Here is a 16,688-nt window from a genome sequence, read left to right as displayed (position 1 = left end):
TCCACCGGTCAATCCACCCATTTTAACTGAATTGCCGTATTTTAAGTATCTCATTTATAATTCTAGCTTTGGCCGACACAGCCCGTAGACTCTAAGCTGTGCTTTCGTAGTATGCCTCTTCAATTGCGACTATGTGTTCTTGGTCTGCGAGTTCCAGCATTTTGTTACTTCATCGCCAGTTTTTAGAAGTCCAATCTCTGTTCTTGAAATGATTGCTGCATTATTTACATAGTGCTGTGTTTTCGCTCAAAGTCTCCTCGCCGAACGTATTTACTAATTTTCAGTGAATTTTCGCAGCGTTGTGGCCTTCGAAGGACAAAAACTTCACTAATAAATCTTCATTTCGGAACGTGAATATACTGTTTCTTTTGAAGTAATTCCTCTTCGTGAATGATTCGTTGGTTTTCATTCACAAAGTATTTAACAGCTGAAATTTCCTCTGTTGACGGCACGCGCTTCAAAAGTTGTATTTGCTTGTAAAGGCCTAGCATACAAATAAACGAGACATATTAATGTCTCGTTTAATGGATTTATGGGACAACACCAAGGCCTAGAGGTTTTTTTTTTATCTTTTCTTCAATAGGTGGTTACATTGAATGATGACACAAATATGATTGATATAGTTGTTCTCTTTCAGAAATGTCACTAAACCTTGAAATTGTTCAAATTTCGTTATTTTTTTTAGATTCTTTCAATGAATTTTAGATTCTTTCAATGAATAAAGACTTAACATGATGTTAATTTTTTATTAAAATTGAACTTACCAATTGACATTGAGAAATTCATTCAAATAATCACTCGAGATACGTTTTAACCCCATTGTTACAAAACCAATACGATCAATTGCACCTTTTATCATTCAGCAGTCTTAAAAGTATCCATTGTACGTAAAGAAATAGGTGCTGCATTTGTATTCACTCGTCGTCACTCATTGGTAAGCGTCAAGAAAAACTACCCTTACATAGAATACCATTTTTCCCCCTTTTTTTTTTCATCTTTACCTTTTAAGCGGCATTTTCGATCCTAGAATTAAGATTTAGCTATCGCGCTCCGATTAAGCTTATCGATTTTTTTCGACCGGTATCAAGAACGACCTCCCTTCCCTCCTCTCCCCACATAGATATCCATGTAAACATTCGGCCAACAGAAACATTTTGCCAATAGGAACACTCTTCCAATAAAAATTCTATTTAAAAATAGCCCATCTTAGCCTATACAATTTTCTTGTAGACGTGCATCTAGAAAATCCTGCAAAAAAAAAGGCGAACTTTAAGAAGACGACTAATTAGCCCAAACTAACCTGAAAAAAGGCTATCATCCAGTTAATGTTGCGCAGGTCAGGTGCGATGTTACATATAGACATATATATATACATATATAAACCTCGTGCTTGCTATATATGTGTATGTATATACAGCATGTTCACGACGTTCCTAGTAGAATCTAATAGAACTCAAGAAAAGTTGTGAAATATTCTAGATTGAGGGTCAACCAATGGCGAAACAATCTTCACACCCTGAAAGGTATGAGATTAAGAAAGTCCGCGTACTATAAAAAAACACCCTCGTTTCTGTAAACAGCTTGGAGCGATAATATGTATATATAATTTATTGTATTAAAAATGATTTTAATGAAAGTCTTATAAACCGTGTATTCGGTCCATCCAGGTTCATGTGATTCTTACATACAGATATACAAAAAAATATTTTTCTTCATATCAGTAAGCAAAGGTAGCTAGTGACACATAATTATATAGTAGTAGAAGGTGAAATATGCTTATCGATTATAGGCCTCATTTCAAAAGGAAACCGTCCAATAGTTTTGAGGACGTGAACGAGATAAGCGTGATAACACAAATATTTTGATAACAATGAAGAGCTTCGATAACCCTAGCCAAGATACTGACATTGAGGATAAAGCATATTTCAACAGCGTAGACGACGGTGCAAGCTATTATGCTAGTCCGATGCGACATCTGACCAATGACGACTTCAATAATGAAGGGCCAGTAATTCAGACTCAAGAGAGTGGTACAGGTTTGCATGGCGGCAATAGCAATAGACGACGAGAAAAACGTCAAGGCTCTCAATCGATAAGCCATTCTATTAGCGACCGGAGAAGTACACGATGGTGGCCCGACAGCCGTCAAAGCACTAAAGAAAGTCGAAGCAAACGGGGAAGTCGAAGTAGTCGGGATAATCGGGAAAGTCGGAGTAGTCGAGACAATCGGGAAAGTCGGAGTAGTCGGGGTAATCGGGCGAGTGCAGGCAGACAGGGAAATCAAAAAAACCAAAGCAGTAAAATAGGTCAGGAAGCTCAGAAAAGCGTTCAAGATGACAACCATGAAAGAAGACACAACGTGCAGGGTTTGTTCGATGAAGCCGAGCCTGATTCGGGTTTTTCCGGTAGCTCTCACACTGCCATCAAGGACAAGCAAATCTCTGCAGCTGCGGATAAGTCGCCCGGTCAGGGCGAGAGTAGTGAAATAGATAAGGCAAAGTTCAGCCCTGAACAATCAAGCAAGAAAGACACCTTCCGATTATTGGGGCAGCCCGATGTTGGTCGAACACCCAAGAGAAAAGTAAAAAAATCTATCAGTGAAGACAGCGTTGTACAGTTAGAGGAAAAACGCCGTAATCAAATTGATACTCCTAAGAGTACCACTAAACTGGCCGGTGTGGTGCAGGAAAGCAAAGACGATTTTAGGAATGTGAGTTTAGTGTTAAAGGTTGAAAAGAATGAAAGCGTGGGCGGAATGAATTTAACCCTTTGCGTCAGTTGTCTCGAAAACTGTAAGAAACCAAGTATCGAAAATCTAGTCGGTGACGAGGAAAGCAACTGTAAGCGAACCGTTGACGGAACCAAGACCGATAATGGCGATTTAACCCTCCGTAGCGGAGGAGGGTCCGCTCAAAGAACTGTTTTCCTGGAAAATATAATTATGATGAATGAAACTTTTAAAGGCAAATTCTTCGAGTTACGATGTTCGGTGCCTATAGGCAATTCAAACGGACCCCCAATTAATCTCGAATTCAATTGTGAGGACGATACATATAACGGAGCCAAGAGTCGTCGAACGCATCCTGGAATCACGCTTCCCTCTTCATGCAGCCAGTGTCCCACAGGAGTGCACAACGTTTTTGCTGATACATCATTTATGCAACCTTGGTTACAAAACTCTTGCTTGTTGACCGAAGCGGAACCAGCATCACGAGGAGGTTACTCGACTAAATTGGACCACGATGGCTTAAAGAAGCTCAACAGATCCTCAGTAGGATGGGGTGTCACAAGTCAGCCGGAAACCGTAAGATTCCCTGAGGCTGACTGTGTGTGTATGCAGCGTGCTGACAACCTACCCCCTACTTACTTAAGTCCTTTCTATCCTTCCCAAATGCCTACCACGTTTCCATCAGGCACAACGATGCCATCCACTCAAGCCTTCAGAAATTCTTTCTCCGCGCGGAACTCCCGAGATAACCTAGCATCAGAAAACTTTACGGGAAATAGTTTCAGACTACCTTCGACGGGGTTCTCACAAAATGCCTTCTCTACGTGGAACCGTCGAGGAAAATTTGCATCCGGAGGTTGCGCGAAAAATGCCCCCGGAGCACCCTTGACCGGGTTCTCGGGAAGTGCTTTTTCAGCGTGGAAGGATACTTTGGGTAACCTCGCACCTAAGAAAATCGCAGAAAGTGCCTATAAAGGAAAACTTGAAGCTTCATCTTTGCAAAATGTCTTTTCGGCAGGGAGGAGTGGTATAGATAGTCTTAAATCGAGGAAATTTACAGGAAAAGCTTTTGGAGGACGGTCAACCCCACCGCGAGATGCCTCCTTAGCGTCGAAGAGTACCCTAAGAGAGCTCGCATCTGGTAGATTCTTGAACAAAGACATAGCAAAACCTTCTACTTCATTATCGCGAATTGCACGGTCGGCGTGGAAAGATAATCCAGATAGCCTTAGATCACGAAGATTTATGGGAAAGCCCTTGGCACCGCTCTCACGAAAAACCTCGGGGAAAATAAAGCTTGCAGCTCGCAGGTTTGCAAAAGGAGATCCCGAAAGACTTTGGACTCCATGTTCACGAAATGTATTCTCAGCATGGAAGGGTCCTCAGGGTACCCTTGCGTCTGAAAGATACACGCGAAGAACACTAGGCAGAGGCTCAACTCGGTTTGCACCAAGCCAAACCCGTCCCTTAACAAAGAAAGACCTTTGGAATGATATCGCATCAGAAACATACGCACAACAAGCTCTGAACGAAGGTCCAAGTCTACAAGCGGTAAGTGAAACTTCCTTTTCAATGGGACCAGGCTTCTGGGACGATATCGCATCGAAACGATACGCACGAACTCTCAGCAGAGATTCAGTCACGCTCGACGAAGGCCACTTCTCACCAGGGAGGGATCTCCGGAATGATATCGCATCTGAAAGATACATTCGAAGAAACCTAAGCGGACGGTATTCACAGTTTTCCCCAAATACTCGGTCCGCAGGGCTCGACGTAAGGACTAGTCGGATACCCGCAAAGTATGCACGAGGTACTCTGAACAGAGACTTGATCCGGTATCTGCCCGGTGCCTTTTCACGATTTACACATGCTTGTTTATCAGGAATTCCACTGCTGTCTAGAGGAATGCCTCTAGACCATATCAGCCGCTTTTGCCAGTTCAAGCGTTACCGGGATCCACAAACTCGTAATTTGCGTCTACGGCACCATATGTCTCCTCTAAACCCTACACTACATTAAATATTATGTCATCCAGGGGTGTTTGCCGACAGAGGATGACAGATCTACATAAACGGTACTGATGGACGTCGGTTTGCTGAATTGTAAAGACCTGGGAAGTTTTCGCCGTCCAAACGCTCTTGATGTACTACTAAATTTATCATAGTTGTTAGAGCTGAAATGTTTGGGGGTGATCTTTACATTATAGTTGTAAAAGGACAACTATTTATGTGACTTCTCCAATTTACTAACTTAATAAAATGACAAAATAAAGACTTGATTAATCCTACTGGTAATGTGAGTAATCACTGCTGCTACTGTAATCATTGATTGACAATTAAATATAATGTTCAAAATAATGCAAGTACTTGCTGAATACAAATGATTGATTACCAGCTACATTCGATTCGGATAAGAGTATTTATGAGATTGCAGAAAGTTCTTTTTCTGATGAATGGATAGAGCACAATTCTGTTAGAAAACTAGCATATTAATTTTTACTCGCCCTGGGTTACTCCGTAGTCCAAAGCTACTAGTCTTACCTAGGGATGACCTTTTCCCTATCTTTCACTTCGGCTACAGTAGCACAATGGAATAGAGGACTTACATGTCAGAATCTTATTTTTACCTCTCCACATCATTTTTATGAGATGAGATGATCGAAACATTGATTAAATATCATCACGACGCCGTAACCATTTTTTGAATGCCACCGTCTACGACCATAGTTAGAGCCATCCTGTTCTCTTGCAGAAGTTAAAGAAGAAAACTTATGACCATTACAAGTGTTTTGATCTTCACATCGACTGGTGCCTTAGGTAAATAGTACCTTGAACGACTTGTCTTTTCCAGCACGTAGCGGCTTTGAATTTATACCACCCCGCGTGTCCCGGAGTTCGCGCGTGAACACGTTACCACTTCACCATTACAAAAAACCTTGGAGACGTCTATGAAGCCCACAATGTTTTAAGTTTTGCGCTTAGTTTGCGATAACGTGGCTAGGAATTCCATCAGACAGCTGTCTCCCATGGCTCACGAAACGAAGTCTGCCTATGTCAAGGTTTCAACCTAAACCACAATGTGTTCCTAATATTAGCACACAAATATATTTCCTACTAATATATCCCCGAAAAACGCTTGCCACTGCTTTCAAGCCAAACCTTCTCTTCGCTGTCGATCAGCTGTAAGGGACCCTCACCCTCGAAATCGGAAAGGGCCACTGCAGCCGTCAGCCCGTAGGCGGGTCGGTCCGTCCGTCAATCAGTCGCTCGACTGACTCTTCCATTGCCCAACTGTGTGATGCAGAGAAAGGAAACTATACGTAGATGCTGCTACAGCGGCCCGTTGAACGGCCGCAGTGCGCAGCAGCCGTCAAAGGAGTGAGAACACAGAGTTTCTGAGGTGTTCGTTTGTGAAAGATTACTTAGTTATGGCCGGCTGTTGCCCTGTGCTCGAATAGCGACGTGCATTTAGAGGTTTCGAGTTTGTGTCACCCACGAGGTCAACATCTGACGAACTGCTAGCACTAACAAAGCATAGATACAACCAGCATGCTCATAGTCTGAGAGAAGCGTATGTACATGCACATAAATAACTAACTGTCTGACTGTGCGTGCCGCGGAGGTCTATATCGCTGATTTGTAGTAGGACCGAGCGGACTGTAACACCGAGCATGCACGTAACGCGCTATCAGTGTTTTTCGAAAAACAAAGTGAGTAAAAAACTATAACGCATACGTGCTCATTAGAGAAACGCGTGTTAATTTATACCATATGCCCTACTACTGCCAAACACCGGTATCGACTTAATTATCAATATGACTTTAGCGGGTGAGTAAGGTTGACAAAAAGTGAACCGCGTTCGGTGTTTTACAACTGGGAAACCAGTTATTACAATCGTTGCCAATACAACTGGTGTTGTAGGTCACCAAAAGTTTTAGCGTCTTTTATCCTATGCGGTAACGGAATGTCAGTGTCAACGGTCGTGCGCCGTCGCTTCCCAGGCGACGAGGAGCCGATATATGACGACATAACGATGACGCCATCGTCAGGCGCCAGGGCTTCCGGAACTGGATCATCAACGTCGAGATTATCGTTCGGTAGAGACAACAAGCCCTTTGTACACGTCGAAGTACCGAAGGGTGTCTGGGCGCTTTTGTCATTAACATTTGCCTGCTCTATCACACTGCTCTATGTCAATGTTGACATACGCGCGATTAATATTGACGAGTTCAAACAGATCAAGAATATCACAGTGAATCAGGCAGCCAGCTACGCGGGATTAGAGCACTGTGGGTCAAGTCCAGTTGCGTGGTTACATGGTAAGGGCCTTGAAAGCGGGCATCTCCGTCACGTAATCGATGGGTTCCAACGTGCTGGATATCGGGTAGAGACACGTAAACCTTCCAAATGGGATGTCCTATGGTCTCATGAATACCCCTTTGGCGATCTTGGTTATGAAATTAATAATCTAACGCCTGGCCAGAGGGTCAATCATATCCCCGGAACGGGGTATATCACTAATAAGGTCAGTCTGGCTACAGGAAGCACGACGAAGCATATACCCATTGCATTTAAATTACCCCGCCAGAAACAAGACTTTCTTACTTACGCTAAGAACAATCCGAAGACTCTCTGGGTACAGAAATCAAACAGTCATCGCGGTATAGTGGTCAAGACTGCAGATGAGGTCGATTTTCATCTTGAGGATACCTTCGTACAAGAGTTTATAAAAAATCCGCTACTTATCGATGGTCACAAATTTGACATAGGAGTGTATGTGGTCATGACATCGGTGAAGCCTCTCCGAGTGTACATTTTCGAGGGTGATATTCTGCTACGTTTTTGTTCGAAGTCCTATAAGCTTTCTCGCGACCCGGACACATACGTGGTAGGAGATAACTATTTACCTATTTGGGAAGTACCGTCTCTGAAAGCGTTCTTCACAAAACATAGGTTTTCAATGAAAGACAGTTTAAACATGCACTTGCGTCAGAGTGGTCTAAATCCTGATAAGATTTGGAATCAGATTCGTGAAGCTGTGTCAAGTGTGTATTTCGAAAAGCAACGAGACATTGAAAAAGCTTCGAGGCGCTTTTTATCGACTACGCCCTTCTTCGAGATGGTCCGCTTTGATTTTCTGGTTGACAGCCAACTAAACGTACATCTGCTTGAGGCAAACATGTCCCCCAATCTGAGTTCGGCACACTTCAAGCAAAATGCTCGTCTGTACGAACAAGTCATCTATAATATGCTGTCTGTGACCGGGATATCGACTCCTCGTTCATCATTCCATCAGGGTCACTCCGGGATGGTCGTGTCCGATCAGGACCTTGTCGTGTATCCAGGACAATGTGTGGCCGATTGTGCTGGTGATGGCAATTGCCGTTCATCTGAACTTTGCGCACTTTGTGCCACCTGCTGGGAGGACGACACAAAGGAGGCGCTTATATTAGCCTTCAACGAACACATAAATCGCGGTAAATTCCGTCGCCTCATACCCCTTCCGGATCGGGACCCAGCTGACAGTGATTTTATGAAGCATCCGTATAACCGGCTGATGTATCTTTGGTTTAAGGGGAAATGCCAACTTGACGAAACCTTCTGTAGCTAGACATCGTCCGATGTTGGTAATCATAACAAACAGATTCTTGAATGGTATGCGGGTATCGTTTGCCTTCCGTTCGCGAGTCTGCTTCTCTTGGAATTCCTTTAGCCGACCAGATTTCTGTTTAGGAAACAATCGCTGATATAAAATAAACTCTTGCACCAAATAAGCCTGTATCTAGCTAAAAAAATGTTAATTCCTAGCCTGGTCACAATAATTTGTAACATATTTCAAATCAATGGTAAGGGTACTCAATTACATTCTTTCTATTTTGAAATTTGTCAACAAATTAAACTAGAGTAAGCGATAAAAATAGGACACGGTCATGTCTATCCGCAGCTACATGACATAATCTGCTACATCTAGATTTATGTATGCAGAATTATATCTACGTAAGCTTTTTGCACGGGGCTAAAATCTCTAGAAACCAACCGGTTTACTACTCAGCTCAGCAGAATACTTAGATCCTTACATTTTATCGCTTTCCTTTAGTAAGTACTAATTACTAATCGTTTAAGCAGGACAGTTGAAAAGCTCTGAAGGCGCAAGGCCTTGTATAATTTTGAACGCGATAATGACAACTCGCTATACTATGTTATATAAAAATATGTAGGAAGGAGGAACATAGCCATGTTTTATATATCGATAAATGTGCCTTTAGCGTCAATACTGATTTCGGTGCAAATGTAAGCACCTCTTAATGTAATTATTGACAGATATATTTTAATAGAGAGACAATTATACAAGATTGTAATGACAGATATTTATCGAACTGTGTTTGCCACAATTCAATGACCATATTACCGACAGGCCCGGCAAGGTAACGGAAGCTGCCTATAGTATGATCCGTGTGCGCTTGGTCAGCTCGACGATTATAAAAACAAATGCAAACTTGCTACCGCAAGTTTACGAAGTTCAAAGAAATTTATTTAGCTATCTTGTACGTATATGGACACTGCATTAGGTACGTTCTTAAAAACAGATTCGAGGAAAAGCTATGCGTTGCTAAGGCGTCTTATCATTACTTAATTAAATTAAACTCATGATCTTGTTTAACAAGTTAGTAACTATTGCGCGGCGGCAGATGAAGAAGGCGGTCCATTTGCAACCACTGTGGGATCTCGCGTCCAGTACCCCTTCTAAAATTCAAAGTTTCCTTCAAATTAGTAAAATACCCAATTTCGGCTTGCCATTGAACTTTGATTAGCGTCAACGCAATGACACTTCCTGCTCGCGGGACTCTGCTTTAATTAACCCCTATTATACCGTTATTATCCCGTTATTGCGTACTGAATAAGTGACAGCGCTCAGTAGTTCTAGCCGTCACAAATAAAATAAAAAGCTTAGCTAAGATGGAAAAAATCCTTTTATTTAGATAAAATGTACCCTAATGAGTGGTGATGATGAGCTTGGAGTATCCTGAACTTGTTTGTTTCCATTCAAACAACTATCCACAGCTAGTTACATGCTAAAATGCTTCTCAGCACAAAGTAAACATTCTAAACAATCATCAGCAGACCACATCAAAATGATTTACTAAATCATAGACTAGATTGAAGCTTGCGTCAGAGCTCCGAAGAGAATAAATCAGCGAATAATAATAACATCAATAACAAGTTCAATCTACTTATCTCGGCAGGTTCCTATTAAATGAATGTAAATGTAGTAACAACTTACTCTGCAACGCTATGAGTTTATTCAATGCTCAATCATATATTTTAACTTATACCTGTGGCCATTTAACAATAAGCTCTGTGATTTTGTACTCTCTGGTAGAAAGCAGCCTTTACATTAGGTCTGTATTAACATAGGCCTTCAGTATCCGAAGGTATGCAATCAGACGGATTTCCGTAACCTCCTCCACCGGGAGTTTCCACGCGAAGAATATCATTGCATTTTACGTAAAGTGTGTTTTTCGAACCAAGGTTTACCTGTAATGTCCCGCAACGTACACAGAGGCTGATGTTTTTCTTCAATATTGCCAGAAAACAGGAAGATGCCGACAAAGGAAATCCAAACATGTGTATGAGCTAACTGAAGTGTTCACTCTCATGTAACATAAAAGAAAAGCAAAAACTTTACATTAGCTAAACACATTAGAAGCATAAGACACATTGTTGTTGATTGCAGAATATCTGTTTGGAACGTTTTATCTATGAAGTTATTTACCTCACGACCGTTAGCCATGATAAGGGTGTTTCGACCCTTGATTCCATCCCGTCCACCTTCCATGCCGTAAGGGGCAAACACTCTGCGTTCAGTTAGCACTGACAAGGTGAAGTTCTTACGGAACATCAACTCTCGAACGATACCGTTGCCACCACAGTGGCGACCTGCTCCGCCTAAATAAGCAACACGAAAAGGTTCAATTAAAAAAGCATCTTCCTCTAACTCATAGCAAAACGGTTCTTCTTTTCAGTTATTTCTTATGGCGTTCGCCAGTATGGAAAAAGCTTTGCTAACCATAACGTTCTGAACTTAGGTTTGTGCTTATTAGCTTCATGTTACAGTTCAGAGGATCGCGTCAAGCTGTCCTCTTCTATTTGTGACCTGTACGTTGAGCAAGGACTCAGTAATGGACTACAAATTTGTACTATCTACCAAAAGTCATACCCATAATTACCTAAGACTTTAATCTTACGCGCTATGGGCGTCGGCCCAGTATGTTGGGATGGAACTTGCAAAGTGCGATTTCGGATAACGTATATAAAATGGTACTTATTGGTGAGCTTCTGCTTGTCATTAAGACAATAAACTAGGCTCAATTAGAAAAAAAAAAAAAACTAAAATCCAGTTACCAGTGTTGTTTCTGACGTGGAAACGATTCACTATAACAGGGTATCTCCGTTCGAGAATTTCAACATCGGTAATTCGGGTATTCGTCATATGCGAATGTACTGCAGAACGACCATTCCAATTTGGGCCGGCTCCAGTACCTCCGCCAATAGTCTCGTAATATCCACACGTTTCGTCGCCAAATGTAACATTGTTCATGCAGCCCTGAACGACAATGAAGAGAGCGATATCAACTGGACGTCACGTATCGAAGTGATGTAGAAAAAAAAGAGTGAAACGCTACGATGCCATTCATTATACGTATGTTGCATCATACGCTGCATTTGGAAATAGGTCACCAATTAGATGGGAAGAAAGTAGGAAGACCACATGAAAATCTGTTATACGCCTAAAATGCATAAAATTTACTCTATGCATAAATGTATTACTTGAGCCACTATGTTAGACGAACTCATATACGAAATTAGGTGGATACCTGCGAGGCGGCACAGACTTCAAATGCCTTCAGAATGACATCGCACAACCGTTGAGATGTGAGTACATTTCCACCTACAACAGCTGCTTCATCTGACGGACGCAGTAGAGATCGTGGCGGAATGATGATCATAATTGAGGATAGACAACCCTGATTCAACGGTATATCGTGACCTACCATGGATCGAAGGCAGTAAATAATAGCCGAGTGTGTAACGGCAAACGGCGCGTTATAGTTACTATAGACCTTGAAAAAGATAAAAAAAAAAATATGGTATTCGGCATTATTGAATGAGTCAATGTTCACCAGCAGGTATTCTTGTATATAACGTAATATCAACGAAAATGGTATATAGGAGTTTGTATGATTTATAATGAAGAACAAAGGTGAAGTCCTGAAATATTGGGAGAGGCCTCGATCGAGATCGAGATTAACTTTTTTATTGGCTTGGATTTAGTTCTAGGCTTAAAAACGGCCACAGCCAATTTAGAAAAATAACATTTTCTTTATACATTTAAAAACAGTGTCGAAGCAGATTACAAATAATGGATTTTACAAGTGTGCTTCTTCGGCGAGTAACGTGGTTTCTCTGCATCGACCTCTATATAACCCAATTTATATTTTGATTCAGTTACATTACATACTTATCATTTCGTGTTAGAATTTTATGTGTTTAATCCCAGTCGCGGTACACTGTATTTATCGTCCTTTTGAGTAGGAACACGTACCTCAATGGCGGTGCCGGTGAAATCAAACACAGCCTTTCCGGTCAAACAATCAATTTCCACCTTCAGCTTAATTTCGCTGCCATCATCCATAGAGTCAACAGCAGACAAGCAGACCTGTCGAATTTTTTCAAGTCAAGAAAGGTAATGTCAATTACGTTTAATCTTGCATAAATGAAAAGTCAAGCTCAACTCAATGGTGGCAATGTTTGTATTTATGTAGTATAATGCGCTGTGGGGAAAACTATTCATTACGACTTCATTAGCACGTTCAAAGATTATATACCCTGATCTAACGGTCCACACTTCGATATGGACCTTGTAAGCCCCCGACCAGTAAGTTCGTGTTTTCTCTCACGGGAAACTCACGGGATCTCAGGGGAAGTGCGAGCCTATCCATCTCTAAGCAATGCCTACTTCTAACTGTTTGTTTCGATACCTTGGTTTGGCCTTTGCCTCCTAAACGCTTTCCGATATCTTTCAAAAGCGTAGTAACAGCGAGCTCAGCGTTCTCTTGAATGTGATGCATGTAAGCTTGTACACCATCAAGACCAAATTCTTCTATAAGTCCCTTCACGAGGCCGATTCCTATACAGAACAAGTATAGATATTCAAGCATCATGAAATTATTCAATATAACCAAGATGTGCTGTTGTGAAGTTTTTTTTTCCGCAAAGAAGGGGACTAGAATCTGGCAAATTACAGAGAAACACTATTGCTATTTGATATGCGTAAACATTACACTAACTAAACCGTTCTCGAACAGATTTAAAATTAAAAACTGCACCATAAACATTACTGTATGTACCCTTATTATTGGCTGCTATTTGCGCTTGCAAGTCTGCAATATTCTCGCGCACGTTTCGTGCTCCCGACGAGTTCTCTACACGCGCCGGCGCCATGAGCTTATCGATGAGTGCCTTCTCTTGAAATACGCCACGATCGACAATCTTGAAGCTAACAAAAATTGCACCCTCTTGATCGAGATTTTGCGAAGTTGTGGGCATAGAGCCTGGCGTGATCCCACCAATATCTGCGTGGTGGCCTCGATTTGCAACGAAAAACACAGGTTTCAGTCGGTCCTTAAAGAACACCGGCGTTATAACTGTTAAGTCAGGCAAATGGCTGCCCCCTGCTTTTGGATGATTTGTGAGAATCACATCGCCTGGGTGCAGATCACCCCTAAGTGCTTCAAGTTGGAACTGTACCGCCACCTGCATAGCTCCAAGATGTACAGGTATATGTGGAGCATTGGACACCAATCCACCGTCAGGACCAAAAAGCGCACAAGAAAAATCTAACCGCTCCTTAATGTTAGTCGAAATCGATGTCCGTTGCAAAACTTTGCCCATCTGTTCTGCGATGCTCATAAACCGGTGAGAAAAGATTGACAACTGGATATTGTCCAACGTTGCAGTTAACTGTTTACGAGAAGATGTTGTGTACTCAATAAAGATCTCAACATCGCCTTGAGCTGTGATTCTCGCCTCGCAGTTTGGCTCCACAATAATGGTTCCAATTTTGTCGATAATGATCGCAGGTCCTGTGATCACTGAGCCGGGCGCGAGTTTTTCCAAAACGAATATAGAAGTATCTAGGAAACCTTCTTCAAAGAAGCATGACATTTTTTTTTCAGGTGTAGGCACAACCTTTTTTGGCACGTGCGATGGACTATCTACGTAAAAATCAGACATCCCAATTGCTCTGACCCGGATATCGTCGACTATGACCTGCCGATCGGGCAAAACGAAACCGAATTCAGCTTCGTATCTATTGTGAAAGCATGTCAGAAAATCGCCGTACTTCGTAAATTGTTTATCTGGCTTATTTACAGTCATGGCCTGGCACATCAAGGCACAATCGGTCTTCTCATAACGCATGTTAAGGTAAACCTCGTGTCTGATACGGTCTTTACGGAATCCGTCGTCGAGAAGAGGCTTATCGCATTCTTGAAGCAATTGCTCAACTTTTGATTCGATCTCTATGAACGACTCTGGCGTATACGCGACAGCCGTGGGAAGCTGACGTTCCTGAATGACGTCAGCCAACGCAAGTCCATATGCGGACAAGATGCCCGAATATCGGTGAATAAAAATTTTAGAAATGGAGAGATTTTTGGCAACAGCGCAGGCATGTTGGCCTCCCGCGCCCCCGAAACATGCCAGGACGTGTTTCTTCGGTTCAAAACCCTTTGATTGCGTTATCGATCGAATCGCTCGACACATTGTCTCGTTTGCAACTTTAATGAAGCCGAGAGCTATCTCCTGTACACACATCGGTTTTTGTCCAGATGATTTTAAAAATGTATTTACCTCGCCAGTAAGTTTCTCCATAGCCAGCATTGATCTCTCTTTATCCAGTGGTTCGTTCTCACTTTGGCCAAAAATTGTTGGGAAATATTCCGGCAAAATTCGTCCAAGGCACAAGTTCGCGTCTGTAACTGTTAACGGGCCACCTTTTTTGTAGCAAACAGGACCAGGGTGAGCACCGGCAGATTCTGGGCCCGTGACAAAGAGGCCAGCTCGAAAAAATAACATCGAACCACCACCTGCTGCCACCGTATGGATATCCAACTGGGGTGACTGGACCACTACCCCTGAGATCGTTGATTCGTATGTGAAATCAAACGTACCGTCGTATCGACTTACGTCGGTCGATGTTCCGCCCATGTCAAAGCCGATAACTGGCGTTGAGGCGGTTGTTCGAGCGTAACCAACAACGCCACCTGCAGGACCAGACAGGATGGAGCGGGAACCACAGAAACGATCCATTCGAGTAAGTCCACCGTTTGATTGCATAAACAGCACTTTATTCTGCGTGAGACTTTCATCGAACCCGCGACAGAAACCCTTGAGGTACTTCGTGATACACGGTGTGAGGTATGCATCAAGCGCTGCCGTAAAGCCGCGGGGCACTGCCCGCACCATCGGCATGACCTCGGATGAAACTGAGACGTGCATGAAACCAACTTCTTCAGCGATTTGTTTTACACGCTGCTCATGATCTGGAAATGCGAACGAATGAAGTAGCACTACGGCTAAACTTGAGATACCTTTACCTTTTACGATCAATAAATCCTGACGGAGTTGGATTTCATCTAGAGGTTTCATAACTAACACCTGTTCTCCGGTGATACCATTGCGACTTTCGATCCCTCTCCAGTTCATTTGACAACGTTCATTTTTCAGGACAACCCGCTCGTTGACCTCAACAACATCTTCGTAGAGCACGTCGGGACATCGCACTTGAAGATCGAATATGTTCGGCCTCGCTTGATTACCAATAAACAACAGATCCCGAAATCCGGCTGTTGTTGCCAGTGCCATACGTTCACCTTTTCGTTCGAGAAGGGCATTTGTAGCAACTGTAGTCCCCATTCGAATCCATTCGATGTTGGCAGCATTGATCGGTTCTCGAGAAGGTAACGTGTGACAGCCTTCGTCGCTTAAGATTCGTCGAATTCCCTCAGTCGGGGCATCCGCGTAGTTAGAAGGATCTTCGGATAGTAGCTTTAGGACACGAATTTTCCCATTAGGGCATCGAGCACATACATCAGTGAACGTGCCCCCACGATCGATTGCAAACTGAAACATTTCTCCGAGCTCTTCTCACTGTACGCCGAAAAATTAAAAATTAAAAAAATTAAAAACCAGTCTAATATGTGCCACTCACACAACTAGCCCTGCAATTTGCCTATGCACACGAACCGTTGCTTGGATTAGCTACAGCGTCTCCTCATGCTACCAGTCTTCCTATTACAGGTTTTTTTCTGGCCCAACAGTGTCTAAAATCGTGGGAAATAAAATGTGGAGAGTGCTAAGGGGCTTCTGAGCTGCCTTTCGTTCAAGAGTGGCCTGTGAAGCCAAGCAGTGGCCATACTGAAATCATCAAAAGACTAGTCGACTCTCGATTGCTCCAGCGCCTCCAACGATAACGCTACACTTTCTACGACGACAGGTCCAACAATAACGCAAGCATATTGAAACACCACATCATCCAAGCGGGATCCATTTATAAGGCGCTCTTCACCGACGCTAATAACTGAGATGTTTCTTCAACAGATTAGTGTCCTTACAGTGTAACCAGCTCAATGGATAGTCGAGCCTTTTGTCATCTCACTGCTTGATGCCTAGTTAAGCGATTGTTAGCATTTATCGAATTTCTGACACAGTTGCTATGGAGACTGAGCTCAGACGCCAGCTCAGAGAGGCGGCGGGAATAGCTGACTGTCAGCTGTGCAGTCAACATCTGACAAGCAACCATTTTGCTCTTTCCAATGGCGGAAGGCTTTGATCTTAACACGACGACCGGACTTTGTCCTATTTCACCTTCCGACTGTTGACTTATTTAGATAATAACT

At 42.7% G+C, this 16,688-nt stretch overlaps 3 protein-coding genes across 5 annotated transcripts in view; 2 read left to right on the top strand and 1 right to left on the bottom strand.

The window, feature by feature from the left end:
* Positions 1-6,691: 6,691 nt before the first annotated feature.
* On the top strand, positions 6,692-9,694 carry TTLL15 (tubulin tyrosine ligase-like 15). Its single transcript, XM_022811619.2, has one exon. The coding sequence runs from the start codon at positions 6,692-6,694 to the stop codon at positions 8,336-8,338; it is 1,647 nt and encodes a 548-aa protein (XP_022667354.1). The 3' UTR covers positions 8,339-9,694.
* LOC111252938 (5-oxoprolinase) lies at positions 9,426-16,397 on the bottom strand. 3 transcript variants are annotated; one of them, XR_002674418.2, is made up of 8 exons: positions 13,137-16,397; positions 12,768-12,916; positions 12,332-12,445; positions 11,604-11,849; positions 11,131-11,332; positions 10,502-10,674; positions 10,264-10,380; positions 9,426-9,471 (listed from the first exon to the last, which is right to left on the bottom strand). XR_002674418.2 is itself a non-coding variant. In XM_022811616.2 (7 exons), exons 1-7 carry the CDS (start codon positions 15,919-15,921, stop codon positions 10,135-10,137), a joined length of 3,798 nt encoding a protein of 1,265 aa, XP_022667351.1. In that variant the 5' UTR covers positions 15,922-16,397; the 3' UTR covers positions 9,681-10,134. The 3 variants fall into 3 exon arrangements, 2 of the variants coding, with proteins under 2 accessions (XP_022667351.1, XP_086849523.1); XM_022811616.2 differs by lacking the exons at positions 9,426-9,471; positions 10,264-10,380 and adding an exon at positions 9,681-10,263; XM_086993397.1 differs by lacking the exon at positions 9,426-9,471 and having other exon boundaries at positions 10,233-10,378.
* Positions 12,336-16,688, top strand: part of Ube4B (Ubiquitination factor E4B) — an 18,133-nt gene continuing 13,780 nt past the window's right edge. Inside the window, exon 1 of the mRNA XM_086993398.1 lies at positions 12,336-12,472. The gene's annotated coding sequence lies outside the window, so the exon portion shown is untranslated. The remainder of the gene's footprint in view (positions 12,473-16,688) is intronic.

The sequence above is a fragment of the Varroa destructor genome, unplaced genomic scaffold (genome assembly GCF_002443255.2).
Source record: "Varroa destructor unplaced genomic scaffold, Vdes_3.0 BEIS01000006.1, whole genome shotgun sequence".
NCBI lineage: Eukaryota > Metazoa > Arthropoda > Arachnida > Mesostigmata > Varroidae > Varroa > Varroa destructor.
Note: the sequence above shows the minus strand (reverse complement) of the source record. Positions and strands in the feature narration are given on the sequence as shown.

Coding starts and splice junctions, on each gene's coding strand:
- TTLL15 (XM_022811619.2), top strand. CDS start 6,692: ATGTCAGTGTCAACGGTCGTGCGCCGTCGCTTCCCAGGCGACGAGGAG.
- LOC111252938 (XM_022811616.2), bottom strand. CDS start 15,921: ATGTTTCAGTTTGCAATCGATCGTGGGGGCACGTTCACTGATGTATGT. Junction 12,917..13,136: donor AATAGCAGCCAATAATAAGG/GTACATACAGTA, acceptor TGTTCTGTATAG/GAATCGGCCTCGTGAAGGGA. Junction 11,333..11,603: donor AAGTCTGTGCCGCCTCGCAG/GTATCCACCTAA, acceptor ATTGTCGTTCAG/GGCTGCATGAACAATGTTAC.